Raw genomic sequence first — 21,983 nt, 5'->3', positions numbered from 1 at the left:
CACTATGCTCCCCTGCCATGGCCTCAAGACTATGCTTTACATTATGTGAGGTAAAATAAGTTGTTTTGCCGTGTGTGTGTGTGTGTGTGTGTGTGTGTGTGTGTGTGTGTGTGTGTGTGTGTATGAGGACCACCTCAGGTGTCATTCCCTAGTTGCTACCACCCTTTCTTGTTTATTCTTTTCTCTTGAGAGTGAGTCTCTCACTGACCTAGAACTCACCAAGTATGCTAGGTTGTTGGGATGGATGATCTCGGTTGTCAAGGTGACTGGATTTACTATCATCTAAGTGCTGGGCACTCCTCTGCTCTTCTCTGCTCTCCTCTCTTCTCAGTCCCTTTCTTTCTTCTTTCTTTCCGTCCTCCCTCCCTCCCTCCCTCCCTCCCTGCCTCCCTCCCTTCCTTCCTTTTGTGAGAAAGAGTCCATGTAGCCCTGGCTGTCCTGGAACTTGCCGTGTAGACCAGGCTGGCCTTGAACTCACATAGATCTGCCTGCCTCTGCCTCCCGAGTGTTGAGGGATTTTCTTGGTTAGCTGATTTAAAATGGAAAGATTCACACTAAATGTGGGTGGCACCTTCTGGTGGCAACTTAGACAACAGGGAAATGGGAGAAGGAAGCTTGCTTTTTGCCTGCTTGCCTTCATTCTTGCTGGCAAATTCATCTGTTCTGCTGCTGTAGCTGCTGGAATCCTTGCTGATATTAGAATCAGCTTTTCTAGGCTCTAATGCAGACTGAAGACAGCAGTTATCAGGCAACCCACCCTCATGGATGAGCAACTACCAGATTCTTGGCCTTTATGGTGTGACACAGCCATTGTTGGACTACCCAGATTTTATAATATATGTCAATCTAATAAAACTCCTTTTAGTGTATATTCATTCCATTGCTTCTGTTCTCCTAAAAAACTCTATTAGAGCCGGCTAGCTAAAGAGCCCCAGGAATCCTCCCATCCGATTCCCTAGTTCATACATACATGTATGTCCCTAGACATACATCATCAAGTCTGGTTTTTTAAAATCATGGATTCTAAGGACTGAATTCAAGTCTTCTTGATTGCAAGGCAAACACTTTACCAAGAGAGCTATCTCCCTAGCCTCTTGCTTTGATTTTTTGAAACCGGGATGTCTCCCAATATAAGCCCAGGCTGGCCTTGAGATTTCACTTCTCTTCTCTGGCCTCCTACGTGCTGGGGTTATGGACCCATGGTGACCTGTGTGCCATCTGAACTCCTCTTTTGACCTATCTTTGACTGGCTTAGAGCCCACCCAGGTCCCAGACAAGTTGATGAGGCTGAGATGGGTATGTAGGACTCTTGAGTGGAGAAATGTGTGGTCAAGTTAGATACCAGGTTGCTAGTCAGGATTCCTGTCTCTCTTTCCCTGGTTCTGCTACATTCCAGACCCAGCCTGGGGGTTGAGGCTTTCAGGTTCCCTTCCTCAGAAGGAAGCCCTCATTTGGTGAACTGTGGCCCCTGCTCTCTGTGTTAGATCTCGCTTGATCTCCTACTGGCCGAGTCTAATACATCCTCTGCCCTATCCTGGTTTCTTGGTCACTTGGGTGAAGTACCTTCAGCTTGCACCCATCTGCCCATCACACCTCACTTGTCCTTCAGGCCTCCCCCACTCCCATCTGGTGGCTCTGAGAGAGGGTGTCAAGCTACATGCAATTGGGGGACAGGGGGAGTGCAAGCCACCATCTGGAGACTGATACACGAGCCGACTCATCAGGGAACAGTAAGGCAGCATATACTTAAGGAGGTTTTGCCAGGCGCTCTGGAGGAGTTGTGTGGGTGGGGGGAGGGGGAAGGCAGATGGATGCGTGGGTAGCAGGGGGCAGGGCCTGATGAGGAACCCCCAGATTTGTATGTTGGCAGTATCTTCTTCTGGGCTTGTTGCCTAGTGGGCAGCTGTGTCCCCTGGGGGCAGGGAGCTCTGGGGACAGGCTAGGCACCAGCCCACTAGTTAGAGAGAAGAGGTCTGCAGGGGAGAGAAGAGGTCTGCAGGGGAGAGAAGAGGTCTGCAGGGGAGAGAAGTGGTTTACGGGGTAAAAGGGAGATGAGAAGAGAGGGCGGATTGTAGGAGTGTATGCATTATGTACATTTGTGAAAGAACAAAACAAACAAACAAAAAAAGAACTCCTGCCTCTTTGCCTGGCTTTGCCACGCCCCAGCTCCAGTATTTCCATTCCCACTCCGCCAGGCCCAATAGCAGCTGATGAGGTTGCCTTCCATAAAGCAGTCTGCAGCCTGGAGGGGCCAGTCTGGGCGACTGGGGAAGGGCTGAGAGAAACAAGGCAGACCCTGGGCAACAGCAGAGGCCCAGAGGCACAGGCAGAGTGGATGGGGCCTGGGCTGAGACAGTGCTGGGGAGGAAGAGGTGCAGCAGGTGTAGGCTGCTAAGTCCCCGGAATGTCTAAGGCCTCTCCTAGGTTCTAGGGAGGGTTCAGGACATTTTAAAAAGCACAGTGAAGTTTATTGGAAGACCATTTGGCTTTCAATAGTTTATACAGTAACGGCTCCCTATGGAATTTTCATGCATACTTCGTTTTGGATGACCCATCCTATCCGAATGGATATTCTGAGTCTGTGCTTCATGCAGGCAGCTTTGATGGTCTCTGTGGCTCCCGAGGAAGCCCAGGAAGAGGCTGCCATTCCTGCTTTCTTTTCCTATTTGAGGAAGGAAACTAACCAAATGGCAGAAACTAGTTAGAAACCCCTTCCTTAGGTTGAAGAATTGCCCCTGAAGACTTGGCCGTGTACCTTTCACTCTTGGTGGAGACTTGGTGTTTGGCTTTGTAGGCTGCCCTCATCCCAGCCTTGGGAGCTGTTACACACACCAGGCTGATGTCTGCTACATGGCTGCACTGAGCCCTGCTACCAGTGGCTTCTCAGTCATCTTGACTTGATGTATTGACCCTGGAGAGCATAGAGAAGGCTTCCAGGTGTCCTGAAGAGCAGTTTCCTGTGTTCTGGGGGCTCCAGTCTACTTGAGTCTGCAAGTGCTTACTGGAGCTGAGGCCTTGGGGAGCAAATCCCACTCTAGCCAGCTGTTGGCTGTCCCCAAGGTGGGTGAGGTCCCCAAGGTGAGCTGGAGGTCATCGTGGAGGGATGGAAGGCTGCAGGTCTACAGTCAATGGGGAGTTGGGTGGGTCCTGGCACATCTCTCTTAAAGGCCACCTGTGCTAATGGTCCTGAGGTAGGTTCCTACCTTCCAGGCAAGCCTTGAAGGACCTCTCTCTAGCCATTGAGTCCTGTAGTCCCAGGCCCTTCACTAGAACAGTGAGCCCACCACTTCCCAGGCTGTTGTCCTCCATACCCTTGACTTAAGCTACCTGGACTGTGGCTCCAGCTGGCTGCTCAGGCCATTGCTAGGTCTGTAGAGAGATGCTGGGTCTTAGTACCCTTATCTTATGCTACCAGCTGATCTCTCTCACATGCTTCTTTTTTTGGTTTGTTTTGTTTTTTTGAGACAGGGTTTCTTTGTGTAGCCCTGACTGTTCTGGAACTCACTATGGACACCAGGCCGGCCTCAAACCCTCAGAGATAGTCCTGCTTCTGCCTCTGCCTCTGTTAATGCTGGGATTAAAGGTGTGTGCCTCCATGTCCAGCCTAAAGAAAGCTCTCTACAAGTCAGATACCTCAGTTGCTCTTGGCACAAATGGTTTCGAGACACAGCAAACAAACCTTTTTGACTTGATTCAGTTATAGAACTGTGTTAAGTCCTGACGCACAGCACTGTGCTGCAGCTTGTTTCCATAGCAACAGCAAGCTCTTTATGATTCCCTCAGTGAAATGCTTCTAAGGGGTGTTGTGGCTTGATATGAAATGCACCCCACAAGCGTGTGTGCTTGGACACTTGTCCTCAGCTGGTGGCACTGCTTGGGACCTTGCTGGGGGAAGTGGGTCCCTGGGGGTGGGCTTTATAGTTGGCTTCTGGTCTTTTCCTGCTTCCTCTGTGTGGATGAGCTCTGCTCTTCCAGGCTGCTGGGCTGGCCTCATCCCATGCTCCTGACATGCTTTCCCTGTTCAGACAGACTGTGCCTTTCTGGAATCTTCTTCCATCACTTGCTTTTTGTCATTTTTCTTTTCTTTTTTTTTAAATCACAGTAATGTGAAAGTAACTAGTTCATTTGGGTATTTGGAGATAATATACCCAAAATATGGTATTTTAACATTCATCTGTTCTACCGAAATAACATTTGACTGAAAACAGAAGCACGTTTGCTGTATTAAGTAAACAGAACTCGGGAAAATCTAAACAAGGAAAAAGAGTGTTCCACAACCCTGCCTTCGAAGCCAGCAAGAGAGCTTAGTACATTCACCCAGGACTGCGCAGCCCTCTCCTGAGAGCTCCTGTCATTGCCCTGTTTGAAGGCCCTATGTGCAGGCAGAGGATGGGGGTCTCAAGGCCAAGTGACGGAGCCATTTCAGGCTCTTGGCTGCGGTGAGGTACCGCTGATGCTGTTGGGGCTCCTGAGAGGCCTGACCCCTCTTTACTATCCCAATAGCTGGTGGGACGGACAGTCTCAGGATGGTAACTAGGACCAGCTGGCTAGGTGTTCACTCAGATCCTCAGCAGCTTCAAAACACCCTGGACATCAAGAGGGTCCTGAGTCCAAAATGTCTCTTAGAGGCTCATCTCTCAATGCTTGGTCCCAAGCTGTTGGTACGATTTCGGGAAATTGTGGAAACCAGCAAGCAGAACTTGGCTTGAGGAAGCTGATCACTTGGTGTGGGTCCCTGGTCACCTCTCTTCACACTTCCTGGGTTAGCTTTGAGGTAGATACCCATGAAGTCTGTCACAAGCACATGGGGTCTCTCTTGAATACCTTTAGCTTTTCTGCTAAGTGTTTGTCAGTGATACAGAAGTGACTACAGACAGACACTCCGAGGGGAGAGATGCCAAGTGGTACTCAGGAGTCTTGAATATGCGTTTATTGACACCAGTACAATGGGCCCCAGGAGACTGTCCCTCTGAGCTCATTACGCTGGCACTTGTCCCTAAGATTAGAGAAACATGATATCTTAGAACAAGATTCACTGTTGCATATGACTCCCAGGAAGGCCCCTGAAATAAACCCTTGGCAAGGCCCACATGGCATGTAACTGACAAAGCTCAGTGTGTTTGGTAAAGATGCAGAATTCAGGGAAAGCACAGGACTCCTGAAGACGATCCCTGGACACTACAGAGGCAGAATCAAGCCAGAAACACAGCTTGCTATACACAAAGTTGGCCTGGCTTCCCTACAGTATGGCTAGGGCCGTCCTCCTGGCCCTGAGGATACAGCTGAGGTAGCCAGGACACCCATGCTGAAACCTACCATTGGGGGAGGGGGGAAGAGGGCGCTGCGTGCAGGACCCAAGAGGGCAGGAGCGACAGATCACGGTGAGCACCAGGGGCTTCCCTGAGACCTCCAGGTGCCTCTGCCTCTCCCATCACGAGTCCCGAGATTCCCAAAGCTCTGCTGCAGATGCCTTGCTTCCACACCCCTTCCACAGCACTTCCATCCCGGTTTCTGACTAAACCCCTTCAAGCCTGCCCTGCCCTCCCACCTCCTACGCCTACGGCTCAGCTGGGAGGCAGCCCGATTGCTTTAGCTTTCGTATCCATGCAAGACACTGGCATCTGTAACTCAGCTCTTTCCCGGCCCACTTAATTTTAAGAATAGACACTAATAATACTTAACCCCTCTCTACTGCTGGTGGAGGACGGGCTCCTCTGCTCCGGCAGCTGCTCACCTCGAGCAGCCCCTAAAATTCCAGGTCAGGACTGGTAATGTTGAGAACCCTCTCCGTGCCTTACCAAAGGTAACTGAGGCCAGAGAAGTACAGTGACTTGTTCAGCTCATGCAATGAGATGGTGGCAAAGCTGGGACTTAAGAAGATTACTCTGGTCAGGAGATCCTCTTGCAGGCTAGATATGGCAGCTCCAGTCAAGACAGAAGAGTCCTTCTCTGTGTCCATGAGCTAGCACAAGGCCAGCCTGCAACAGCAGGAGAGTGTGCCCGCTCTTGGTCACTAGGTAAGGATGGAGCAGCGCCTAACGTTGGTTCTGGACTACTCCCCAGCAGGGGCTTGGCTATCAACACTGCAGATGGACTGAGGGGAAGGAGAGGCACTCGGAGAAGCCTGGAAAGGGGCTTCCCTTCACACTGAGGCCTTGATTTCTGGCACAACCTTATATGTGAGTATGAATCAGACCATCAAGGGACATCTATGTGGGCCTAAACTCCACTCTTACCAGCAATGAACAGAATAAGATTAGCAAAAAAGGGAGAAAACCAAAGTCAACATCTCCCTCTATCAAAGTCATTGTTACAGGCAGGCTGGACCAACAACCACACTCCTGTGCTGAGAGGGCATCAGGCCTTCAAGCTGAGCAATACCCAGTCACTTACAGTGGGCAATTATGAGTGTTTAGGATGCTTCCTATCAGGAGACTTTGACCAAGGAATCAACTACATGGTTTCAACTCCTCCATTCCTGCTGTGGGAATGGGTGAAGGCCAAGCATTCAGGTGGTGTGCCCACCAAAGCTGGCTCTGCTCTCCCCACACTGCTGGGCAGTGTACTTGCCTCAGGATCAAAAGCATGTGTGCCCTTGTTTCTTTTGAGAGAGGGTTTAGGTGTGCTGAGCAAAGCTCTGCAAACCTTGCTGAGACTCTGCTCTCTACCCGAGTACTATCATCCTCTCTGTGGGGAACTCACAGGCAAGCTTCTTCCCAATGCTGCCCTCCCGAGCCATGCTAAGCCACCTACTACCCTCTGGACCTGCTGGTGTCTGCATGCTGCAGCCTTGGCTCACAACCTCCCTAGTCCTTCTGCTCGGGGTGTCCTTCCCTCGGCCTGGCTTCCTCGCCTGATTTTAGACATCACAGCTCTCCAAGCAGCCAGGCACCATTGCTGCACCTCCCACCCACTGCTCGAGGGATGTGGCACTCTTTCATGTTGCTCAGATAGAGAGGACAGAGTCCAGAAGGGAAGGACACCAGCCACAGGAGACAGGTGGTGACCGTGGCGGCAGACTGTTAGCGCCTAAGGAGGTGTACTTCTGGGCGGGCCAAAGTTCCTTAACTATGCACTGTCCTCAATGACTCAGTGTGATGACAAATATACTAAGATTCTGAAACTTCTAGTCCAAGGGCAGTGAGATCTTCCTAGGTGGGATCCAGCCGGACCTCAAGGGTGGGCAAGGAGGCCACTGTCACCCAAGATGCCCACAGTCACAGCCTCTGCTGATCACTTTAAGGAAGTTCTGAGGTTCCCAGAAGCACAAAAGGACCTTCCCACAGCAAGTGCTGCCTTCTTGAGAACCTGAACACACCTATCAGGATCCATGCTGGGCCCAGCAGCTCTCATCTACACCAAAGCTGATTAAGGCACTTAAGTGGCTTGTTAACACAACCTGAAAAGTTTGTTTCCATCCTGATTTAGGAAAATAAAACAAAACAAAACAAAAAATAAAACAAAAAAACCCCAGTAATACTGCAAATGTCTTCATGAATACATAAAAAAGTAAAATACTTAAGTTTTCAGGAATAAAATAAATGCTAAGCTTAGCTTAAATTACATGACCTTGTGGGTCAGGTTGGCACTGATAAAACACGATAAAACCTGAATACTGATTCTGGATTAGACCTTTCTTTCCTTGCAATAACTCTAAGTACACAAACAACACACACACACACACACACACACACACACACGTCTGACTTCACCTCCCTAGGATGCTCAAGGGAAAGAGGTCTACAAGACCCTGGTGGCCTTAGAACTCAGCTAAGAGTGGCAGTGGGTCAGTGGTACAGTGAGAAGCCACAAGCCCAGGCCAGACACCTGGCTGCAGACTTTACCCCAGGATGGGCCTAAGAGGTCTGTGTGAAGGTTAAGACCTGACCTGTGTTTTTGGTTAGGATGCCAACAGGTGCCTGTGGTTTCTGTCCTCAGCCCCGTACTGCTGGGACCACCTCAGCCATCTTCTCTTCAGTGAGGTCATTTTCCTATGCTTCCTTCTGAGATCCACTTGCTGCCTACTGCAGTTCTGCAGACAGACTGTGGCAGGCATCATGAAGGGCTGGGGTGCTAAGGGGATGCTGTGAGGGTATGCACCCCTGCCCACTATACCTGCTGGATCTAAGGTCTTTGAAGGGGGGGGGAAATCACAAGGGCAGGAGGAGTTAAGGTGGGGCTGGGGGCCTGGACCACTCAGCTTCTTGGTGAGGTATTGGTCTCAAGTTCTGAGATGCCAGTGGGCAAGTCCTGGCTTCCTACATCTGCTTGGGCACCCCCTGTTCCCTGGGCTCCACCCTCCAGCAGCTCTCGGGGGTCCCTAAGGAAGACTACCATGACTGTAATGTTGTCATGGGAGCCCCGGTCACGGGCCACAGCCACTAGCTCCTCAGCAACATGCAACCCGATGCCCTTCTGCCTGATCAGGTGGCTGTGGACAAGACCCGAGACTTCTTGGTGGGGGACAACATCAAAGAAGCCATCACAGGCAAGCAACAGGTAGTCTTCTGAGCCTGTTAGCTCTCGGGATGCTGCATCTGCCTCACCAGACACATAGGGCTTCTGGAAGACATCCCCTGGGGAAGAAGAGACAGAGAGCCTTGTTTCCTACTGCCCACAGGCCCAGGACCAACCTCCTATCACCATCCCCACGCGCATGGAGGTGCAGAGCCCAGCTGTCTCTTGAGGGGTCACCACCCTCTTGGGAGCACAGTCATCATCCCCCAGCTCTACAGGAGCAGTTCTTGCTCCAGGAATGGCTGCCATCTCCAGTGTGTCCAGAGATAAACAGCTACAGCAGCATAAAGACAGGCCATGGGGAAGGAGCCAACCAAGACTCTTTAGGAAGGTGAGAGGGCAGATGCCCAAATCCCCAGGACTAGATGGAGATGGAGTTGTTGGAGGGGGCAGGTGTAGTCTCTGAGTTGGGTCCCAGCAGTGGTGGCATACAGAGGAAAATGGACCTTGAACACGGTTTTTGGAGGAAGAAAAGAACCATTGGTGTGAATGGGCTGAAAGAAGAACCTCATCTATGGAATATTTAACCCTGGCTAGGGGTTTCCTACTATATTTTAGGGGGGCCTAGAGAGGGTCCCTGACTTTCTGTTTCTACTTTATTATTATTGGAGACAAGATCTCTAGCCCAGGCTGGCTTCAAATACCCTATGCAGCCCAGGATAACCTTGAAATTCTGATTCTCCTCCATCCACCTCCTGAACGCTGGGATGGACTACGGCTAAGGAACTGCGCCCAGGACTCCGTGTGTGCTGGGCAGGCACTCTGCCGACCGAGCTACACCCTTCCTTCTTAATAATTCCTGGACTTTAGAGTGTGTGACAGTACTCACAGTCAACACAAGCTGCACCCTGAACCCAAGCCTCTCCTGGGTACAGCGACCTGGTCCAACCTTCTCAGTGCCAAGGAAGCAGCTGGGATCCTGGAGGCAGCTGCTGACACTCCCCTAGACTGTGCCGAGCTGGGGTCCACTAGGTTGGGTGGATCACATTCTGAACACAGTGTTTTTAGTTTATCCTGGTTTATTTGGAGGCAGCTCTACTGTATGTCTAGGAGGTCTACATGCTGTGAGAATTTGAGGAACACAGTTCCGCCCTAAGTCCCCGAGTAAGCCTGTGGCTCCCCACCCTGCAGCTGCCCCACTGTATCCCCTTACCGATGGCTCTAGACACTGCCAGGGTCCCGTTGACTCTCCAGCAGTCCATGAGAGAAACAAAGCCACCCAGTGCTTCAATACGTTCTTTCTCATCCTGCAAGAGACAGTCATAAGGTGGGGACTTGAGTGAGGGCAGGGGCTCAAATGTTACTATATAAATAGATCTTAAGTCAGTCCTAAGACACACTTGAAACCAAAGTACTTGAACCAAGTCAAGAGGCTAGACATCCAAGTCAGACATCATCAAAACAGGGTCAACTGTAACTAACCTCACTATCTGTTAGCTGTGGGAACGGTTGGTTAATCAAGAAATGGTCAGCACAGAAGGTCAGCCATGTTAGCCATGATGTATCTCTAAGCAGTGTTAGCTCAGACTTGGAGGGCAGATCCCTCAACTTTAATCTGGGGTTTCTAGGTCTACCTTGAAAACTGCTGGGTGAAGTGTGTGCTGTGTACAGAAGGCTACAGGACAGGGCACACACTGGAGCCAGGCCACGAGAGGCAGCCCAGTGTGCAGCCCTTGGTCACACCTCCCCACTCAGTCCTAGGCACTGTCTGTTTGCTAGAAGGTCATGGCGTTCCAACCCTAACTGCAAGGGCATGGGTAGAGGCGTGGTCTAGCCACTAGTATCTCAAAACTCTCTTTGGTTCTGTCAGTCCCCTCTGGGGAGAAGCCTTCCAGATGTAGTTTGTCTCCTGGAGGCTGGTGTATATACCTTACGCCTAGATGAGGGAGGTCACTCATATCCCTATTTTATTTGTTTTATAAACCTGACTTCACATCTCCCTTGGGGCAGAACCCTCCTTTCTGAAGTTCTAGGTCCTGAGATATTTGGCTGTGGGAACAGGGCTTAACTGGGCATCAGGGCCAATGATCCCCACCATGACAGGCAATTTGGAAATCCCTAGCGAAGGCCTCAGTGCCGACAGGCCATCCAGTCTGCACCGGTGACAGCACCAGGATTTAGAGTAATGTGCTGAGCTGGTTGGCCTTGCAGAGACTGGCCGTAGCCTGGTCCTTCTTCCCTTTCCTGGATCCCTCCTCGGTCTGTACTGATCACAGCCTTGCCCTATGCTCATGCCCGTTCCAGGTGTAAGCCACTCATCCTTGTCAGTTTCCTCTGACACCCTCCCCTGGTTCCTCCTGCTTTATCCTCCCCACCTCCTGAAACAGCCTCTCTGCAGCTGAAGCTAGATGGCACAGCAGTTGCTATGAACAACCACAGTACCCCTTTCCCTGGCATCAGCAAGGTTTCAGTGCCACTCAGAGCACCTCGGCATCCTGGTGGACTCTCAAGGCCCTTTCCCTATCTCTCCAAAGCCTGGACTCCTCCCTCCTGAGGCCACTGATCTGTAATTGCAGATGCCATTGACAACTCACAGCCCCACCCTTGAGACCAGACCTCAGCTTGCCCTCTAGTGGCCTGGCCATGATGAGGGTCGGTAGTGACTCCTTTAGAGTTATTCCCCTTGTTTCAGTAGCTGCAGGTCAGTGGTGCATCATCTGTTCTCTCATCACTGACTTGCTGCATCTCATCTGTCTTCAGGACTCAGCCCATGCCTCATGTGCTTTCTCCACAGTACTTGACCTGGGTCTTAGACCCTCACTGCTATGCCCTGCTTCTCCACCAAACAGAGTGCCTGGGCAGAGGGTACGAGGTCCCATTTCATCATTGTGCTGCCTCAGCAAAGCATCCTACGAAGTAGACACTAAATGCCAGCTGGCCTAACTGAGCCCAGGAGTGGGGTGGGCTCTGTTTAGACAACTGCAGGATAAGATACCATCATGAGTCCTCACACAACCCCAGAGTCACTTGTGGTGGTTGCTGGGCTCTCTCTGAAGCTCTCCAGGCTGCCAGGTCCACATGTTCCTGTTGGGGCTCTGGCTCCAGCAGGGGTCTTTGTACAGAGGTCTAATTGATTTTCTGGCAGTTGGCAGGCAGTGACAGGGATCATAGGCGAGAGTTGGCAGGATGGGGAAGGAGCTCGGATCTGATCTCGGCTCTGGCAGGCTACAGGTCAGCAGACACCTGACCCATAGGTATGCTTCTTCTGTGCAGACACTAATTCCATCTTCAGCCCAGGCCATCAAGGGACTCTGTCTGACAGACAGACCCTCAGACTCAGAAGGGTCAAGCTAGGACTCAGGATTGGGTGGAGAAAGGGGTTACTGCACACAGCTTGCAGATTTTGGAGTAAAATATCCGGCTCCTGGGCAAAGGTTGGCACGCATCCAGAACTGGTTATAGTTTACCTGCCCAAGGAAGGAGGACCTGTCAGGGAGCAGATATCAATCCCTGGTAGTTGTGGTGGAAAGAGAGTGGCAGAGGCTATCACCTTAGCTGTGTGTCCTGAATAAGTGACTGAACCTTTCTGAACCTTGGTTCTCTCTTCTATACACTAGCATGGGCACATGTGCCTCCCCAACCAGGAGCCACATCCCTGCCTGCTACCTGTCCTTACACAACAAAAGAGGGATGCGTGGGGAACATGGCCAAGTCCTCAGGCAGGAGCTGACCTCCCTAACATGGATGCAATGCCCACAGTCAGTGCAAAAAACAGGCAAAGGACAGACAGAGGAAAAGAATGCAATGATCTTGAACTTTTGAAAAGATATTCAAGAGCTGGACAGATGGCTTAGTGGTTAAAAGCACTGGCTGCACTTGTAGAGAACCCAAGTTCAGTTCCCAGCACCCACATGGTGGCTCCTATCAGCCTGTAACTACAGTTCTAGGGCATCTGACACCCTGCCTGGCCTTTGCTGATACTGGGCACAAATGTAGATCACATACTTGTGGGCAAACACTCTTGCACATAAATAAAAATAATGAAATTTTAACAACAACAGAATATGCTCAGATTTACTCTGGAAGGCTGGGTGTGGTAGCTCACACATGTAATCTTAGCACCTGAGAGGCAGAGGCAGAAGGACTGTCTCAAATATGAGGTTAGGCTGGGCTATGCAGCAGGTTCTAGGCCAGGCAGAGCTACATAGGGAGAACTTACCCAAAAAACAAACAAACAACCCCCCACTAAAACAAATTCACTCTGAAAGAAAAGAAGGAGGTATTCTTGCCTTCCAGCTGGTGTTGAACAATTTCCTTCCAACTGAATCAGACCCTTTTGGAGGGAGAGAAGCTCACTGGGTTTTTAAGGTTTGGGGAGCCCAGAATGTTGTGCAAGAAGCTGCAGGGATGATGCCTTCATGAGCCTGGTGTAGGTTTCCCATGATGCAGCTTCAAGTTACTTGTAAGTAATCCTAATAAACACCTGGTTCACCCACTAGACTTGGGGGAGGTGACTCTGGTTTGCCACCAATACTTTATCTGGAGTGAACAGGCACCTGTTTACTTCTCTCCATGAAATGCCACGAAGCAGATGGGCAGACTCCGTGGACTGGTGAGACTGTGGACAATGGACTCTCAGCAGCAGCAGCGCTCGGCTCAGGCTGGTCCAGGCTGAGGACAGAAGCTGGGCAAATTTCCAAGACTAGTATGTCTGCCGTGACTTAGCATCCTTGCTCCTGGAAACCTGTTGTGCAGACACCTGAGCTTGGACCATGTGATGTACATAGTTACCATTGCTGCCACCTTTCAGAATGGGAAGAAGAGAATCCTGGTGAATGTCTGTGACTTGGGGCCTGGACTGTGAATGGAAGGCCACGCTATGTGTCTGTAAGAAAGGGTGGGAGCTTTGCGTGCTGATGAGGGAGGTCCCAGCTGTACAATGAAGTGACACAGGCAGAGAGGAGGACAGGGAAAGCAGGGCTGGGCAGGTGGCGTATAGGCATTCCTCGAGTCTGCATTCCCTTTCTGACTCTAGGAGAAAGTCTAGACATGTTTGTGAGATCAGAACCTGAGCACTTGGAACTCTTATGTCCAAGGTGAGGACCTCAAGACTCAAGAGGCTGAGTGACTTGAGAATTCTGTTATTCCAGGGTAGACTCTCCCCATTGAAGCTCCGGGCATGAGGTCTTCCAGACTCTGGGCAGTGTGGCCTCCTTGCTCACTGTCAGCCAGCGGCCTGAGGTCTTCCAGACTCTGGGCAGTGTGGCCTCCTTGCTCACTGTCAGCCAGCGGCCATCTGCTCTTTGACTGTCACTGTTGTGGGGTTCTCTGCTGGCCTGAGCGCAGGCCCCACAGGCCCATTGCTGGGTTTGCCTGTTAGGGCACAAGGTCCTGTTCTTGCTTGAAACTCTGGGCTCCCAGGAAGGGCTCACATGGGACCCCTGCCCTTCTGCAGGAGCACTGGGAGTCTTCTGGACCCTTTCGTACTTTCTGGTTTACCAAAACAATACCGTGCTGGGGCCTCCTGGCATTCCACTTCCCCATGGGGTCCCCAGACATGGGTCCCCAACTGGGGCTCAGCACAGCAGGAGTCTGAGAATGTCTTAAGCTTGGATGAAGGGCACCCCTTACCTGTCGCTCGGGTTTGTGCGGCTCCATCAGCTTCACTACCTGGCCCTGCTGTACCAGAATGACCTGGGAGTCTCCGAGCCAGGCGACGTGCAGGGTTGCTCCTGTGATGAGTGCACACACACCTGTGGTGCCGCTCTGCAGTCGCTGCAGGGAGAGAGGGAGAGCCATGGAGAGTTGAGGACTGAGGAGGAAGGCGGTCCTCCACAAAGGAACCCCACAGCCGTACTCAGGCTCATTTTCATGCTGTATGGAGAGAACATGTACCACAGGACCCCCTTCAGACCCAACGCTGGAACTGGCAGGACGGTCTGCGGTGGCAGGAAGCAGACCACTGACACTGAAAACGGGCATGGAAGGGCAGGGGTGGGCGAGGCTACAGAGAGCAGGACAATTTAGGCATGACCAATACTGAGGCAGGGCTTCATGAGTGTACGCACAAGTGAGAACTTCTTCAACTGCATACTGTAAACAAATACAACATATGCTCGAATTACATCTCAGCAAATCTGTATGAAAAAAATAAAAGGGCTGAAGGTGCAGATAGTGGTAGACCATTTGTGCTACCCACATGAGGCCCTTAAGTTTGATCCTGACCAAGAAGGAGGCAAGGGAAGGGAACTAAACACCTGCCTAGGAAACGTCTTCCTCTATTCTGAGGGGTAACCCTAATCTCGGTGGTCTGCTGGATGTGACAGAGGCCACTAGGCTGCCCTTAAGAGTTTTAGATGTTCCACAGCTTTCTGTTGAGAAATAGAATTCAGTTCTGCTGTATTCCACTAAGGTCTTTTGGCCGGTGTATGATGATTGAGAATCTCTCTCCAGTGTTCTGTTATTCCAGGGTGGCCTCGACCAGTGAAGCTCCGGGCCTGAGGTCTTCCAGACTCTGGGCAGCGTGGCCTCCTTGCTCACTGTCAGCCGGTGGCCATCTGCTCTTTGCCTGCCACTGTTGCGGGATTCTGGGCTGGCCTGAGCACAGGCCCTGCAGGCCCATTGCTGGGGTTGGTTTCTTAAGCATCTAAAGCATCAGTGTCTCAATGTCAAAAATGGCCACAGCATTAGACCCTGTCTTCACTGCTGCTGGGAGGGCCCAGTGAGGTCAGTTTTAGCCACAGAGGAGAGGCCCATGGTCTTTTTGCATAAACAAGGGCCTCATGCCTACACACAGTTGTCACTCCAAGAAGAAAAGCTCCCAGTAGCCCGTCGAGACCTGGCTGAACAAGGGGCACTGGGACAGTTTGTTAATCATGCTTTCTATTTTCTTTTTGGTTGTTTTGTCTTTTTGATGAATTGACATCTGGGACCTTGGTGATCCTGGTGAGACCAGCACTCCCAGAGCTGTTGAACTTTTAGTGACATAAACCCAAGCTCTGTTAGTATTACCTTTCACAGGCACACCAGCCAGTCTGGAGCGCATGCCTGCAAAGCTGCCTTGTTCACCTACAGGGCCTACGTTCTCCTGGCACTGGCTAGCTGGGGACTGTACCAAAGCTCAGACTAGCATGGGTAATTCAGAGTACCTAAAACTGAGCTTGCTGGGACTCAGATTCCTGGGAAGCCAGGCTTGCCTCTCTGCCCTGTGACTTCTGCTCACGGAGCTGTAAATGATCAATTCTTAGTACCTGTCTGCCATTCTACCGTCCTCAGTGGAAGGAACCAGCCTGGGTCTTAAGTCAGGTAGCCCTTTGCCGGGTTGGCAAACCGTGTCTGTGTTGTAGAGATCCAGCATGGGGGTCCAGGAGTGCTGTGGTTTGCAGGTCTCAAGTCTTTGTGGGCTACAACTTAATTTCCATTATGAGGTATTAAGAAGGTCAAAGCATCAGCTATAGTACTGGGGAAGATGACTTTGCTGGGGTGAGCACTGGGAGGTGACTGGGGCTAGATAAGGAATGGATACGGTACAGGGTAGAGCTATCTCAGCATAGTTAGGTCCTGGTGGCTTTGGGAGACGGAGGGAGACCAGAGATACATATATATCCATACACGTGCACATGCACATTTGTGTTCTCTCTCTCTCTCTCTCTCTTTCTCTCTCTCTCTCTCTCTCTCTCTCTCTCTCTCTCTCTCTCTCTCTCTTTCTCTCTCTCTCTCTCTCTCCCCATTTCTTGCTCTGAGCTACCATGACATACTACTAGCAAGGCCATTATCAAGAAGGCCATGTACCTTGCACGTACCGAACTGAATCAAAATCAACCGTCTTTATAAAGTGATCCAACCTCAATTATTTTGTTATGGTGATAAAAAACAAGACTGGTACAACAGGCAAGCTTTGTGCTCCCTCCATTCAAATGAAAACTGAGCCCCATACCTGAAGGAATGAATGACTTCCAGCTGTGCTTAGTGAGACCCTTCCTTCCTGAACCACCAGTCACTTTCATTTTTCTTCCTTTATGGAGACCAGAACTCTCTGATGCTAATAGCTACAGTTCTGCAAACAGCACGTTAGACTCAGCTGCCCGTTCTCACCTCTCGCTTGGCTTTCCAGAGAAACATCTCATCAGTGCGCCGGAAGGCTTCTTTGAGGGCCGCTGCCGGGTCTGTGAGCAGCTCTGGCTGGTGGGAAGCATTGGCGTGCACGTGGACAGAGGCATACCTTGCAGCATCCACTCCTCCATGACCATCAAACACAGCAAAGTAGGCGCGGTCCACAGAGTCCTGGTGGGAATATAGTGGGAGTCAGGCCCTAGGCAGCTGCTCTCATCACGGAGGGTGTTCTCCAGGCAGTAGCTAGAGTAGCACTATGGTTGCAGAGTTTGTCCATACTTCATTATGTTGGAAACCTAATCCCCACGGTATGTAAGGGAGATCTTTGGGAGATAATGGGGATCAATCCACCGAGGGATGAATGGACTATCAAGGAGTTTTTCTCCTTGGGAAACTTGTTCTATCTTGCTATGTGATAGCCTTCACTGCTTTGGTGTTCTGCAGAGTTTCCCATCAGCATGAAGGCCCTCTTCAGATGCAGCCTCTCAGTCTCCAGAGCAGTAAGAAATACATTTTTTATAAATGACCTAGCCTCAGGCAACAAAACACACCCAAGACAAGTAGGGTCTGGAAGAACTGGCATGGCCTTTACCCTCAGACAAGTCACACTGCTCAAGGACTACAAACAGGGAGGCTTAGGAAAGGCCAGCCCTCAGAGCCTCAGGCTCAACAGCTCTTCCAGGCTATTGCAGACATAACCCAGGTAGGATGCATCAGGAGGCACTCACTGTTAGAGACACAGCAATTCAAGTCTGAACCTAGCACCTGGCCTCTTTATATAAAAACACAGCCAACTGTTGGCTTTGTTTAGTCTTTGGCTGTGGAAAGGAATGTGCCTGGAAGCTTGGTGCTGTGAATTAGCGTCTCAGGCTCCCCAGGGTGGTACCCTGAGAGCTGCCTAGCGCTCAGCCCCAGGACAGCGACTTCTCAGTTTTCCCCAGCTCAGCTTTGGCTAGCAGCTCTCTCAGCACTCATGGCTCCTCACCTTCTGCATCAGCCCCCACCCTCATGCTATACTGCCCGTTTCTGGGCTCTGCTGGGGCAACACTCACAGACAAGCCGAAGAGGTGGTTCAAAGTAGGAAGGGACACATGTCGATCCTCCATCTTGCGCCGTGTGTTCCGGATGGCATGGATAGAAACCAGCCACTGCCGCTGAGGGGCCTGGGCAGTCAAGGGCACCTGCTTCTGCCACTGGCTACAAACTTCCCAAAGGCAGTTAAAGAAGCTCCGTGCCAGGCCTTTGGCATCGAGCACTGATGGGCATGATGGAGAAATTGTTAACCAAAAAGCAAAACCATACAATTGGGGCTTAGCTACTCTCTCGTACTCCTTTCCTGCCATGTTCCCTGGATTTAAATAGCCCCACTCAAGTCTACAAGGGCCCCACCTCATCAACCAGGGCAAGCTCAGCACACTAACCTATAAACTAGGCAAGAAAGTCTGTTGCTGCTGACAAAAAAATGTCTGGGGGCTGCCCATTAACTAGGAATACTTTAGGTCCAATGACAGAGGCATAAGTGAATTCTGCCTTTTCCGATGAAAAATTGAGCTAATGTTATAAAGATTTCTGCCGGGCAGTGGTAGCGCACACACCTTTAATCCCAGCACTTGGGAGGCAGAGCCAGGCGGATCTCTGTGAGTTTGAGGCCAGCCTGGTCTACAGAGTGAGTTCCAGGACAGGCAGGACAGGCACTAAAACTACACAGAGAAACCCTGTCTCTAAAAAAACCAAAAAAAAAAAAAAAAAAAAAAAAAAAAAAAAAAAAAAAAAAAAAAGAAAGAAAGAAAGAAAGAAAGAAAAAAAAAGAAAAAAGATTTCCACACCTAAACACACAACTATCCTCTAAGCCAGCAACTGTACTCTTGGGCATGAATCACAGAAAAATGAGGGCTGTTCCCACGAGAACACTAGCTTCATCTGTGATAGCCCAAACCTGTCATCTGTCCAGATTCCTTCCAACCTACAAATGACTCGGCAGCTAGACCCTGGGTGAGGGTCAGCAGCAGAACTCAGGGAAGCGCTGACAGGTGGCCCAGACAGGTCAGTCCCCGGAGAACCACACCAAATGGAAGGTGCCATTCCCCAGATGTCAGCTTTTTTGAAATGACATCATTGAAATGGAGAAAAGCGGTCACTGCCAGGAGTTAGGGACTGGGTATATAGCAGGAGAGGTGAATTAGGGCGGCCTGTAGAGGGTCGCTGTGATACGGAAACTGTCGTGTGTCTGACCGTGTTCAGACCCTGTGTGTGACAAACTATTATAGTTTTGTATGCTATTACCAGGAGGAAAGTGAGTCATGTGCAGTTGGGATAGCTCTGCATTGTTTCCCATAATTCTCTGCATGTGTACCTATGATTATTTCAAAACGAAGTTCATTTAAAGGATGGGACAGAACAGAACAACTCCCTACCCCAACCCAAGCCCCAACCCAAGCAAGCAAGCAAAAAACCAGTTAGGGCTGGGATGGACCCTGGTGATGGAGCCTCTGCTTAGCCCACCCGCTTGAGTTAGGTCCGCAGCACCACACACAAGAAAAACTACATGGCAGCATAGACACTACAAAGTTTACGAGGATGTGAAACTGTTTATGATACAATTTTAAATTGAGAACGACAGGAAATGACATATATAGTTATTCACAAGTACACGAAAAAAAATCACTTTGTTCCAGGAAAAAATGGGCAGAAATCCTCTCTGTATAACCAAGGCACAGGCAGTAGGGCCTCAGGAGCTACATTTGTGGGCTCCCCGACTCCCCATATATACATGGTTTAATACTTTTCCAGTTCCCTATTACAAGTGCTTGCCCCATGTTAGGGCCTTTCCCTCTGTTCCTTCAGCCAGTGGGGCTCAAGCCACTCTCGAGTGCTGGACCTGGTAATGTGCTGTGCAGAGTTGAATTCAGATTTAAAAAGAAAGAAGTCCCACAAAGCCTAGCTTCTAGGGAGAGACCACCAAGGATCAAGTTCAAAGGAGACTCCAGGGGCTAAGCTTTCAGGCCTCACTTCATCTCAATGCATAAAGCCCTCTTGCCTGTCTGGGTGTATGTGGCAGGCAGTTATACGTGAGTCAGAGCCATCGTCTAAGAGGTCAGGTAACTGAAAACCACAGAGTTCAAACATCAAAGGCCACACCAGAGGGACATGAATTGGCAGAAGTGTGGCTATGAAGAAGAAGGAAGGCGTGGAAGGAAGCCAGAGGGAGCCACGGAAGAAAAGCCATGAGCAAGGAGAAGGATAAATCCAACCAGAATCCTCTACCAAGGTGGGGGCAGGAAATCTACAGCCTGCTGTAGCGTCATGTCCAGGACAGTGTACCACTCAAGCATTCGCAAACAGCTCGGGGAGTGGCAGGCTCAGGAGCCGGAGAACTGACTATATTAGGCCCAACCTAGGGACCGAAGCTCTAAATGCGACCCAGTGCAACCTCCTGATGAACTCGTGTGCCCCTAATCCAGCCAGTCTCTAACCACATCACTTCCTAGGTCTTTCATTCTCTCTTCTGTAGAAAGACAGACTCATAAAACTGCCTTGGGTGCTGCTGTGGTCTCTTTGCTCTTGGAAACTGCTGGTATTTAGGAAGCGGTGAGCATCCCAGGGCCTCTGGGCCCGGGCTGCCTCCTTTTCGGTCTTAGGTTACACTGCTATTTCCAGCAATAGGTTTAGACTTGAATTTTGCTCAAGCAAAGAAAGGGCAATTAAAACCGAGGAGGCAAGCCCTGCAGGAATGCCCAGCCTCAGGCTCTTGGAGCCCTATCCTGACTTCCGGCCGAGGGCTAAGCCCTGACTTCAGGAACTGCCTGGGAGGTCTGTCTTCACAACCGTCACAGGGAGCTGGCAGGCGGGCAGAGATGCTGTGGTCACATGTCTGCCTGTGGACAGTCTCACAGAACGTGCTGATACAGCTGGGCAGGAGCAACTTGGAAACTACAGGCTTGCCACAGGCCCTCAAATCCACAAGCCTAGGCCTGCATGGCAGCTCTGGGACAGCCGGGGACTCCTCGCCGTCTTGTCTCCACATGCCCTGGTGAAGGCCTGGCTTGCAGCTGTAATTCTCCTTCCTACCAGCAGGTGATGCTGTTTCCCGTCTGGAGAGGTAAGGTGGGGGTGCTTCCTTTGTGGGGCCCAGGGGCAGCTGCCACCAGGCTGGAAGCCCGCTGGCTTTATAGAGAACAATGGCCGTTGTCATTGTGGATAGCTGTCTCCCAGGCAAGGGGCAAGGCCATGCTGGGATGAAGGCTGGCAGGGAGTTGTGGAGGGGCCAGGAAAAGGGTGGGGAGGGTGGCTGGTAGGCATAATTCCCAGAGGCTGAATCTCTTTTTTTTTTCTCCTATTGTGTTCTGTGTCTTTCCTTCTACACATGCCCTGAGGCCGAGCTTAAAGCACACAGAAGCAGCATCGAAGGCGAACCTGCCTTCTGCCTCCTGGAACACGCAGCCCCAGCCTGTGTGGCACACTCCTGCAGCGGCCACTTCCTTCCTGCCAAGTCCGACCTTACAACAACCAACGCCTTGCTAAAGACTAGGAAAGACAGCCCTGCAGATAAGGGCCCTGAAGCCTCTGGGCACTCACTCCCAGCTCCTGGGTCCCTCTGGTTGTGGTGGACCACTGTAGGGCCCAACCCACGGAGGGCGGCTGCTCCAGCAGCAGAGAGGTAAGCCTCTACCGTTACCACCTCATGGTGATGGGGCCACGGAGTGCTGACATCCAATGGTCCCAACTAAGGTAAGTCAAGGCAGGGGACCTAGACAACAGCTGCTCCCCTCCATGGGCAGACATGCCACACTGCTGAGGGCCTCATGCCAGCTGAGGGGGGGGCAAGCACAGGTGAGGTTGGCTGTGTGCTGTGAGCCAACACCTTGGGTTCACGTGTAAAGCAGGAGGAGCGTCATTCATTTCCAAGGGCTCTGAAGCATAACAGAGAGAAGATAAAGGTGGTGCCTGGTCACGACCGGATGTCTCACTGGCTGGCTCTGACTTGGGTGCTGGCCAGTCCCCACTGCATGTTTCCTACTGCCATGTCAAGTTTCCTTTGTACTCTGACCTTGCTGTCAAGGGCACTGACCTTTAGTGTCAACCTGAGTCTGTCACTTGCTAAACAGTCTCAGAGCCATATGAGAGGAACTCACAGGTCACAAGGGCTTTCTCTTCCTCCTCTTCCTCCTCCTCCTCCTCCTCTTGTTCAGGCAACTTCTTGAATTCAGAAAGGTCTGTTTGTAGTAGCTGGGAAATCGCCTTGTGGGTCACAGCTGCAGCAAATGGCGGGGGAGCATTCCTGGGGAGAAGACAAGAGAGGGAGGCTGGAGTAGCCCCCAGCTGACGGGGAGGCCTGCATCCTCCACCTCCAGACGGACTTAGGCCTCCACCCTTCCTGTGGTGTCATTACCGGTGACCTCTGCCTCCAAGGGCCT

At 51.1% G+C, this 21,983-nt stretch overlaps 1 protein-coding gene across 1 annotated transcript in view; it reads right to left on the bottom strand.

The window, feature by feature from the left end:
- Positions 1 to 4,915: 4,915 nt before the first annotated feature.
- Ppm1f (protein phosphatase, Mg2+/Mn2+ dependent 1F) overlaps positions 4,916 to 21,983 on the bottom strand; it is a 32,257-nt gene continuing 15,189 nt past the window's right edge. Inside the window, exons 3-8 of the mRNA XM_052739989.1 lie at positions 21,702 to 21,847; positions 17,622 to 17,824; positions 16,552 to 16,740; positions 14,089 to 14,232; positions 9,671 to 9,764; positions 4,916 to 8,576 (exon numbers count right to left, since the gene is read on the bottom strand). Coding sequence (XP_052595949.1) covers positions 8,197 to 8,576; positions 9,671 to 9,764; positions 14,089 to 14,232; positions 16,552 to 16,740; positions 17,622 to 17,824; positions 21,702 to 21,847 — 1,156 coding nt within the window. The 3' untranslated portion in view covers positions 4,916 to 8,196. The remainder of the gene's footprint in view (positions 8,577 to 9,670; positions 9,765 to 14,088; positions 14,233 to 16,551; positions 16,741 to 17,621; positions 17,825 to 21,701; positions 21,848 to 21,983) is intronic.

Source organism: Peromyscus californicus, unplaced genomic scaffold (assembly GCF_007827085.1).
Source record: "Peromyscus californicus insignis strain IS unplaced genomic scaffold, ASM782708v3 Scaffold_16__1_contigs__length_79575227, whole genome shotgun sequence".
NCBI lineage: Eukaryota > Metazoa > Chordata > Mammalia > Rodentia > Cricetidae > Peromyscus > Peromyscus californicus.
Note: the sequence above shows the minus strand (reverse complement) of the source record. Positions and strands in the feature narration are given on the sequence as shown.